This window comes from Lygodium microphyllum, chromosome 7 (genome assembly GCF_053477565.2).
Source record: "Lygodium microphyllum isolate KBCC chromosome 7, Lygodium_microphyllum_v1.1.10, whole genome shotgun sequence".
In the NCBI taxonomy this organism is placed as follows: domain Eukaryota; kingdom Viridiplantae; phylum Streptophyta; class Polypodiopsida; order Schizaeales; family Lygodiaceae; genus Lygodium; species Lygodium microphyllum.
In genome coordinates, this window is record NC_141141.1 from 154708014 (window position 1) to 154718934 (window position 10921).

At 41.1% G+C, this 10921-nt stretch overlaps 1 protein-coding gene across 1 annotated transcript in view; it reads right to left on the reverse strand.

The window, feature by feature from the left end:
* Positions 1 to 8618, reverse strand: part of LOC148034106 (FtsJ-like methyltransferase family protein) — a 54579-nt gene extending 45961 nt beyond the window's left edge. The window contains exon 1 of the mRNA XM_087682120.1: positions 7897 to 8618. Coding sequence (XP_087538246.1) covers positions 7897 to 8376 — 480 coding nt within the window. The 5' untranslated portion in view covers positions 8377 to 8618. The remainder of the gene's footprint in view (positions 1 to 7896) is intronic.
* Between the last annotated feature and the right edge of the window lie 2303 nt (positions 8619 to 10921).

A 10921-nucleotide genomic window follows, 5' to 3' on the forward strand; every position in this document is an offset into this window, starting at 1 on the left:
GATGATAAAATAGAAAAGCTCACTCCCCGAGCTAATCTCCTTATCTTTGTCGAAATATTCCTCCAAAGCAAAAGGCTACCATTTGTTCGATCCTCGCACGAACAAGGTGATCGTTAAGAGGGACGTCATCTTTGACGTGAGGGATATCGTGCAATCCTCTACACCAGATTCCGATCCGATTCCTCCTTCCACATCATCGAAGATCGCGCCTACTTAGCTTGGTCTACTACCTACTCCTGACCTACCTACAGATTCTTCAGCTCCCAGGTCCCCTCTGCAAGACTTGTTACCTCGCTGATACCAACAAACCATGTGGGATTTGGGGATCTTACCATCGGATTCCACTCCGAAGGAATATAGAAGATCTGCTTGGCTTGCGCCTCAGGCATCATTTGCATCGTTGTTTACAGTCGATTACATAGCGCATTCTACGTCGGATACATGGAAGGAGGCTCTTCAACATCCTCAATGGCGAGAGACCATGAAGAAGAAGCTAGAGAGTATTAACCGAAATGAGACTTGGATATTGGTGGATCGTCCAAGCCTCAAGAAAGTCATCGGGATGAAGTGGATTTTTAAAACTAAGCTAAAGGCTGATAGGACATTAGACAAGTATAGGGCTCACCTTGTCATGTAGGGGTTTCGACAAAAGCATAGTATTGATTATGAAGAGACCTTTGCACGTACTGTACAGTTGACATCTTTTCGGTTATTACTCGCACTAGCCGCTCACCACAATTGGCCGATGCATCAAATGGATGTCAAGAGTGCCATCTTGAATGGTTATCTGGAGAAGAAAGTCTATGTGGAGCAACCATCAAGATTTCCTTCTGCAAAAGCAAGGGCTAAGGTATTCCGCTTTGCAAAAAGCTCTTTATGGGTTGAAGCAAGCACCGTGGTCTTGGTTCCATAGGATGGATGAGTTCTTACAGACTCACGGATACCATTCTATCCCTTATGACCCAAACTTATATGCTTGATCTACGGCAAAGGGAGTCAACTACATCTTGCTATACGTTGATGACTTACTCATAGTCTCAGATTCTGCTACCATAGGGGAAATCAAGACAAAGATTAGTGCTACATTTGAGACGACAGACCTCGATTTCTTGTCTTACTTCTTGGGGATGGAGGCAGTTCGATCTTGGGGGTTGTATTTTTCTATCACAGCAAAAATACACACTTCAGCTCGTGTAACAGTTTATTGCGGATCAAACACGACCAATGGCCACGTCTCTCAATCCTACTATCCACTTTAAAAGGACACCCTAGATCAACCCTTCGATGAGCATACCTATAGGTCTATTGTAGGGAAACTTATTTGGTTAATTCATACTAGGCCAGACTTAGCTTACTCAGTTAGCATTCTCAGTCAGTATTTCATAGCACCTAGGATGTCACCTTGGATTGCATGTCTTCATGTGTTGTCATTTACGGTGTACTTATTCTTGTAGCCTCGCTTATGGTTCTAGTTTTTTGCAGGGGTACACTAATTCTGATTGGGCAGGAGATCCTAACACCTGGCGTTTCCATGGCGGCTATGCTACCTCTTCACCTTGGGCACAGCTCCCATTTCTTGGTCCAACCACAAGCAAGAGATAATGGCGGCTTCCACAACCAAGGCTGAGTATAGGGCTCTCTTCAATGGCACCATCAAGACCATTTACCTGAGCAGCTACTAGCAACGCTTCACTTCCCTTGTGTCTCTCCACCCGTTGTCTACTGCGACAACCAGAGTATCATTTCCCTTGCGAGCAATTTGATCATCACACCTCAAACGTGGAATGTGGGAGTCCACTTCCACTTTTCCAAAGAGCAAGTTGAGCTAGGTACTACTCACCTAGAGTTTGTGCCTTCATCGAACAATTTTGTAGACATTTTAACCAAATCGATCAACTGGCCGATTCTTCAGTATCTTTTACCCAGGATCGGCTTAGGTACATCCTCCCCTACCACTTCAAATTGACAAGGAGAGAATACTTCCCTCTTGCTTTTCCTTTTAGTTTGAGAGGTGGCAGCTACTTCTCTTGATAGTGACAATGATGACGCTTGCAGTTTTTAGACATTCATTCATTCATTTATTATTTTATATTGTACTTATGGACATTTGTAACTTCATCCACACTATCAAGATAGCATGATTGTAAAATGGCACTTGGGCAAGTGAACAATTCTCCTGCGAGGGCACTGTCCAAGTGGAACATTGAATTGCATTTTGCATGAGCATGACATCTTGCATCTCCCTTTGCATTATCCTATGCATTGGTATTTTGTTCATGTAAACATGCATCTGTGTGCATTTATCCCTTTTTGGTCTTTTGGAGTCATTGAGTCTAGATCCACCATATTCGTGGCATTGCACATGGTAGTCTTCAAGGCAGTCCTCCCTAGCTTGCTTGCTTGCTGTGCTTGTCTTGCTTGCTTCATATCTTTGCTATATTTGTGTCACCCACACCTTAGCCATTTTCCTTTTTTCATCGATACTCAATAATAGTAGGAATAGTCTACTTGTTTTGTAAAGGTCTTGGGTCTGACCATCCCTTATTCACTCTCCCATTTGGGGCACAGATACTCAATAGAATAAACCTCGATTTGAAACCCTCACTTAATGTTAAATCTATCAAAACTACGACGCCCTCAAAAAAACAAAAAAAAAGTCCATAGTGTTTCCATCCGCCTTTGCAAGACTCAGTAGGCCACTAGGCAACCAACGTGCACCCTTGGTTCGATGCCTCGACCTCTCTGGGGTGATCACTTGGACTCACTTGGTAAAATACCATTGCCTCTGTAGTCTTAGTAGGCCATTGGGTAGCCAACGCGCAACCTTTGTCCAATGCTCTAGTTGCTTTGCGGTGGAACGCCTTGGGGTAAAAGATAAAGAAAAAAAAGAGCTTGGCTAGTCTACTTCTCATGGCACCGTTGTTGGGTCTGAGAGGAGGTGTTGAGCTAAAAATGCATTAGCTTCACTCAAACAGCCCCAAAACATGCTTAATTAAGAAAAAAACCTTGTTTATTTAAAAAGAAATGTGTTTCTAGAGTATTTGTATCCCATAAGCACAAACCCACCTAGGAGGGCCCAAACTTCCTATAATAGGTATGTTGCCCTCCATTCAGTCTTAATCTCATTTTTGCAAGTTTTAGGTGTTTTCAGCTTGTTGCTCACACCCCATTCACGAAGAACATCATAGTCCAAGCTGTCCATTGCAATCTTCACTCATCTCGCGCCTATTTCCAGCCCTCCATCATCAGTTCCCTATTATTTCCAGCCAAGTGACTGGTGCTGTCCGTCATCTAGCGATTGTACAACCTGCGCTGTCAGCATACTGCTGCATTTGCAGCTCCAACTGCCACCCTGCAAATTTTCTCTCTGCTCCAACTGTAACCATCATCTTAGCCTATCGCTGCCGTTTTCTCTCTCCTATAACCTACATTTGTTGTTTTCTCTCTCCTCACCTGCGTTTTGTCTTTCTCTCTCATGCATTGCCGTCTACGTCAAATTCAACCTTCCTTGGCTATGTTTGCTGGTGTTCGACACTCGGAGGCTGCCTTGCTATGATTCGGGATCCGTTCAGAGTATGACACACTCTCCAACTCATTACTCCTGTCCTAATCCTTGAGATACAGGAGTTCAAGTACAGTATTCATTCACTGCATAGTGTGTTTGTTGCATGAGCATTGTATATTCAATAGTCATATCACTTCATTCATTCTCTGTGTTCATTGTGAACGGCCGAATAAATTCCGTTGAGGGCAGACTCGAGAGACCCTAGTTGGCAAAACCCATGTCATTCCTTGGGAGTGCCGAGTGGCGTCTTCTAGATATATCTCTCGATAGACTGCTAAGACATGTCCTGCGATTTAAGAAGCGGGCATGTTACAGCCAGGCGGCGTTGCTTAGATTCGTCTCTCGATGAACCACTAAAAACGTACCTGGATGGCCAATAGGCAGAAATGTTACAACTAAATGAATATAAGTGTCATGAGGATATAAAATTTTAGTGCTTTGCTTAGCAATTGATTAAAAGTTAATCAAATGTGCTACTGTGACTTGCACATGTGAGGTGTAAGTTAATTATTTCTCAATATGGAACCTAAGACCCTGAAATATCAATTGATACCAAAGGTAAAAGTTGTAATAAGTTATGTCTGCCAAGTTCTAGTGGTACCCAGTGTAAGATTTTAGCCTAGACCAATTTATTAGCCACTAATGTAGTGGCATTATAGGCTAGATATTTATTAATTAATTAATGTTTGTTTAAGGGTCAATAACTACTCAAGGATACTTGGCAGACATGTTGACCTAGCCAATTTAATTATTGACTAGTGGAATTATTTTTATGAGGACTAGAATAATTTTTAAATTAATTTTTAAAATCAAATATTTTGAAAATTAATTTAATAAGCTCAATAATGTTGGAAAATGAAATTAGAAGGCTGTAATCTACCACTTGGCAAAACTTGCCCATACAAGTGGAAAAAACGTTTACGAGGACCGGTGGAAGTCTATTCCAGCCGTTGTGAGAGACAAGCAAGCTATTAGAGAGCAAGGAGATGTTGCTGATGTGATTTGCAACCATTTGGGACTAGCCTTACAATTGGTGACAGCAATTTGAAGCCCTCCAAGTGCAAGTGACATCAGCCCAAGGTCCTTCTAGTGCAAGTGATAGTATACAGAAGAGATTAGCAACCTTTTTTATGGTCCTAAGAGGTAACAACTTCCATGGCTATTTGAGCAAGACAGCAACAGTTTTTCAGCCTTTCTCACAATGAAACTCTAAAATTTCTCTATCTATAATATTCTCTCATCCTACAGCCATCTCTTAAATTATCTCAACAAAATCCACCTATTTGAGTCATTGGAGGTATAGATATTGAAAAATCACAACTGTAAAACCTAATTTACAACAGAAATTAGGGTTTAACAACCACCTCATGATGTGTGCTCAAAATTGGGAGCCTAGGACTTAAATTCCAACAACTGAAATAGAGGAATTTCAAGGAGATTCAAAATGCCAACCAAACAATATCAAGCTTGGGGCTTAATTTGTCTTTCAAGGACAAGGTGAAGGCCAATCCCCCAGCAAACCAAGGAGCAAATTTGGTTTGAAGGCTAGCTTATCAATTTTGTCAACAAAAGACATTTGGATTAGCGGAGAAGATTGGAGAATCTCAATTGTACTCCATCCATTTACAATATAATCTAAAGAAATACTACATGGGACGCCAGTTTTGGGGCCAACAAGTTATCCATTGTTCAAGATTAAAGTGGTAAAGTGCGCATCTTCAATTTATGTGAATTTTATACTTGTTGTAATTAGGGTTAAATCACATTATTTACCACCTTATCCAAGAAAGATTGGTTTTAGTTAAAAGTGTATAGAATGCTCAAGGGCAAAGAGAGGACAAAAGTTGATGACTACTACTAAGAGGCAAATGCAACTGTGTAGAAGAACCATCCAATAGGGTGGCAACTGTAATCAAGACACCAATTAACAAGGGTTGGACAACTCCACTGAATGAAGGCTTATGGCTGAAATCTGCATATGAGAGTTAGAAGCTTGCACACAAGGATAGGGCTGAATGGTTGGTAGCTTGTCTATTTATCAATACACATAAATACAAAAGGATCCTCCCAATTAGGGTTATGCATATAGGACACAAACTCTCTAAAACTACTCCACGTTTAATGAAACATTTGGTAATCTACATACTTTGGGTTTGTTTAAAGAGCTGATCAAAATATAATGTATTTTAAGCTCAACAACATCATCACTTCGGAAAAATGAAACTACCCTTCCTTTAAGAGAAAAGGTGGTGGTGACCCAAATAAATACTTATTATAGCAAGCAATAAAATTCATATAGCTAAAGTACAAATGTTACTGATCAATCTTGGAGTCTAGACATCCGATCGGCGCCAAAATTGGTGCCCTTTTGCTATTTCTTTAACATGTACTGATCAATCTTGGAGTCTAGACATCCGATCGGCGCCAAAAATTGGTGCCCTTTTGCTATTTCTTTAACATGTACTAATTTTGGATAAAGTTCACTAAGATAAGGCTTCAATCTCCTTCAATTTCCGATGCCTATTGCTGTTAGATATGACCAATAAGCCTTTTTACCAATTTGCCCTTGATCTAACAAGGGATTGGCTTCTAATTGACCCTTGGTTGGTCAAATCTAACCCCAAATCCAATTGGATGGTTGGCTCCTTAAAATCTTTGCCACCCTCAAATTTCACTTGTTAATTTCAAGTATTGAGCCTTCAATTTTCCGGCATGAACCCAGCATCACTGCTAAACCCTATTTTTGGCTGTAAATTAGGGTTTACAGCAGCAAATTCTTTGCTGTCCACCTTCTATGGCTGGAATCTGTTGTAAACGGCTGAGAACTGTTGAGGGATTGCTTGTAGAGGAGAGAAAGCTAAGGAGAGAGAACTTTCTCGTTTTTGTCACACAATGTTAGAACCAGCTGTTATTTGCTGTGGCATTAGGTGTTGTTTCCCAGCAGCCTAGAGGCCTCAAATGGGTGTCACCCAGCCCTAGATGATATCTCTAGTTGGTGCGAGCTGTTGCCTGCAGTAGGGGTCTTCCTAGCTCGCAACAAGTAATGGCCAAAAGCTGCTGATGCTTGCTTGGACAGCACTCTCTAATTTTATCTCAATCTTGACAATCCACTAAATGACTCTAATGACCCTCCACCAACCTCTAATAGCCTTTCCTTCACTCGCAAGGAAAAGTTTTGACAAGTGGCAACCTATTTTGCCACTTTGCAACTTTCTAAATGAATTTTTCAGCCATTTACATTAATTTTAAGAATTAATCATTCTAAAAATTAATGTAATCATTTGTCCTTGCTTGAAAAATTAGAAATGCACATCCACTACTTAATTGGCTAGGCGAGTTTGACTCCCAAGTCGTCCTAAGCATTGATTGACCCCTCATCTAGCATTAGTCAATTAATGCCTAGTTCCTAGTGTCACCACTAACACTTATTTGTCAAATAAATGCCCTAGGCCAAAATTGACACCAGGCACTACCTAGCACGTATCCACTATAACTTATTACAACTTTTGTATTTGACACCATTGACTTCTTGGGGTCCTTGGTCCATCATTGGGAGTTAATTATCTTGCACAACACATGTGCACCTCATATTTGCATATTTGATTCACAACTAAATCAAATGCTAAGCAAAACATCAAAAATTTGTGTCCCCGTGACACTCATACCGACAAAATTTACTAGCATTATCACCCTACTTCTATTGAGTTTAGTTAGAGTTTAATTGAAGTTCCAACTTGTAGGCAACTTAGCAAATCATGTGAAGTATCTAATTGGCCCATAGCCAACTTGACACCGTGATTCTTGCTAAGAAAGGATTTGCAAGCTTCCTTGGAACCTCTTGATGCTTCCGGCACTTATCAATCTATGCCTTCATCTAGTTTCTGGGCCTATTTGAACTTACTTTCACATTGTTATGATGAAGTATGCATCTTTCTCTCACTTTCTTAGCTATTGCATTGACAAGTTTTTCTTCCTCAAAAAGCATGAAAGGGATCCAAGAAATAACACTTTTGATATCTTTTTAAGTGACTCCTTAAATGCCCCTGGCTTTCAGGGTTCCTACTCACCTAGTTATCTAAGGATTGCAGCCAATATGATGAGCGCCTATCATGGATGTCAAGTATGTAACAAGTCCATTCAAATAAGTAACCCCCTTTTGGCTTAAAGGTTTAATGAACACCTACGGAATCACCTGCAAAGAAATCACGAACAACACACCTGGAATGTTCTCTCCTGTGAACCTATTGAGCTCTGTGAGTGGGTCGTCCAATTCAAGAGTATCGTAGGAAAATATGAAATTAAACATACTAATGCCAATTATCGATACGAACCTTAGTAACGAACGTTCCTTTGGGGGCCAAAAACCCCGTTGCTAGTTTTAGGGAGTCCAGGACCAGTGCAGCCTGTGAGGTAGCCTCTTTTGCCCAGGCACCACCGACATTAGGCGACCCATCGTGAAGTACTACATCGAACATCGTGTGGCCCCTCTCTTTCAGTAGCTTGTGGATGGAAGCCTTGCATTTGGGGGTGGTAATATCTTCTTGAAGGGTAAGAGCGCCACGGATTGGCCGGATGGGAACGAGATCGACTCCCACAATTAGACCGCCGACAGGCATGTGCTTGTAAGCAACCTGCATCCATCCTCCAGGGGCGGCGCACAGGTCCAACAGTGAGCGGGCAGACGAGAGGAAGCGATACTTGGAGTCGAGCTGAACGAGCTTGAAGGCTGCTCGAGAGCGATAGCCCTGCTCCTTAGCGAGATGGTAGAAACGATCCAACCGATGCTTGCCAGTGGTTTTGCTCTTCCCCATTAGCGCTGCTCTCTCTCGCCCTCCCCCCCTCCTCGAGCGGAAAGACTTTGAGGCTACGTCTGGAGACCGGAGGCTGTCTGGACTTCTTCGTTGTTTAAATACATGGTTATGTCAACATTGGGCCACACCCTCGAAAGTTTAGAGTCCTACAAACGCTCAGTATATATACCAAAAGCACGATCACCGCGCTATATCCTCTATAGTAGGAACCGAACCGCTCACGCCACATCAGTGAGAGCCACTTATCCTCGAAAGTTTGGAGTCCTACTACAAACGCTGAGTATATATACCAAAAGCAAGATCACCGCGCTTTATCCTCTATAGTAGGAACCAAACCGCTCATGCCCGAGACTATGATGATCGCCTCACTGAATTCATGGATGGGTCTCTAAACCCTATCCTGTTTCTAAAGCCCTACCTCTGGACAGGCCCTTCACTTTAGAAGAGGTTCGCTTTGCAATCATGAAGATGAAAACAAGGAAAGCTCCTCGAACAAATGGCATGTCGGTTGAGCTCTTCCAAAAGATATGGGAGCATTGTGGTCAAGACATGGTCGACATGATGAATTACATCAAGAGCTCGAGTTGCATGCTACCGGATGCTAACAAAGGGTTCATCAAGTTAGTCCCTAAGTCCCCCATATGCTCCAAAGTGACCAACTGGCACCCGCTTACAATGCTTAACTTCACATACAACGTGCTTTCTAAGACTTTGGCTTTAAGAATCAAGTACCTCCTTGGAAGAATAGTCCACAATAAACAGTATGGCTTTGTGTCGGAAGGAAGATACAAGATGCGGTGCAGAATCTCATGTTCTCTATGGATTTGGCACTATCCCACCAATCGAACTTTGTGCTAATCAACATAGACCTCGATAAAGTGATATGGTCACTTGGATCTTCATTAGGAAGATCCTCATAGCCTTTAGGTTTGGGCCAATATTTGTAAGTATGGTCAACTCCCTTTTTTTAATCATTGTTGCTGTAATCAGCATTAATGGTACTCTATCTAATTCATTTCCCCTAAAAGTGTTAATTTGCCAAGGCTGTCCGCTAGCCCCCTTGTTGTTGGCTCTAATCGTTGATTCTTTACTGCACAAGGTTGACAAGAAGATATAAGAGGGACCATCAAAGGGCTTCCAATGCCAACGGATCCACCTTGGCCTCTCAGTTTTTTGCTTATGATAATGCATCTATAGTGATTGTAGAGAAGGAATCAATAGATGGTCTAATGGGAACATTCGGCATGATGCATATCACCTCATGGAAGCTTGTCACAATACTTTGTGGCCTAACCCTCAAGTTCATCTAGAAACGAAGGAATTCTATAACCTTTTGCAGCACAAGTAAATGACTCTTGCTCCATGTGATTGCATCAAAAACCTCAAAGATGACTTTCTCTTAGTCCTCAAGGCCATTGAGCCCAAGTTTTGGATGTATAAGTTGTTTTGCAAGAAACTCAAGGCTATGCCTTAACAATTCTTCAAGTTTCCTTTGCACCTAGGCAAATGGCTTTTGCCTACTACACCAATTTAACTAGGCGATGCAATTATCCTTATTTTGATACAACACCACATTACCCCCCCCCCCCCCCCCAAAAAAAAAAGATCACCGTGATCTCTTTGTTTCTTTCATAATCACTTCTAGCTTAGGTTAGAGGAGCCAATAGAATAATGTCTTACTCATTGTGCATCACTCTTCTCCATTTGTTGGCAAATATTGATTCACTTATTGGCTCATTTGTGTCACTAATGAATGTATTACACATTTTGAGGTTAAAAGTTGATGAAATGTGGAAGTGCAACTAACAAAAATCGACCTTTATAAGGTCACAAAGAGGGACTTGTCAAAAAAAATTGCATGTGACTCAATGATATGATAGATCTTGAATTAGAGACCATTGATGAGAGTTGGTTGTGTCATTCCCATAAACCACCAACCTAAATGCTTCTATTGGCTCCCTACCCTAGTGGTAAATCCAAAATAAATGTGTGGCAAACCCAAATTAGTTGAACACAAATTAACTTAGTAATACATCATGATATCTTTTTGGGTAGTAGATGAAAGTCATCCAATAGCACAACTGGGCTAGGGATGATGATCATAGGGCTAGTTCATCCTTATTCCAAGTAATATGATTGCCAATTGAGGTTTTCAATGAGGGATTTTTTCCCTATGATGATGGAATCAATTGGCCAAATCAATTAGGAAAAAAGGCCATGGAATGTACCTAGTTTAGTGTGAATAAATCTAACTTTTTTTTGCAAACACAATATAGTGTTTATAGACTTTAAATTAGTGTTTGGGTTAAATTTTAAAGAATTTGAATTCCTTAAGCAAGCAAAAGTTGATGAGTTTTGGACTACGAACAAGGTTAGTGCTGGCCACATGGAGATTTGACCACCGTTAGCAACAAGGAAAGGGTTTATGGGAATAATCAACATCAAAATAATCAAGGTTAATAACAATCATAAAAACCTTAATATAAAAGCTCATAAACAACATTTATAATCCATCAATAGTTGCAATTAGAGGGTGATTTTTCTT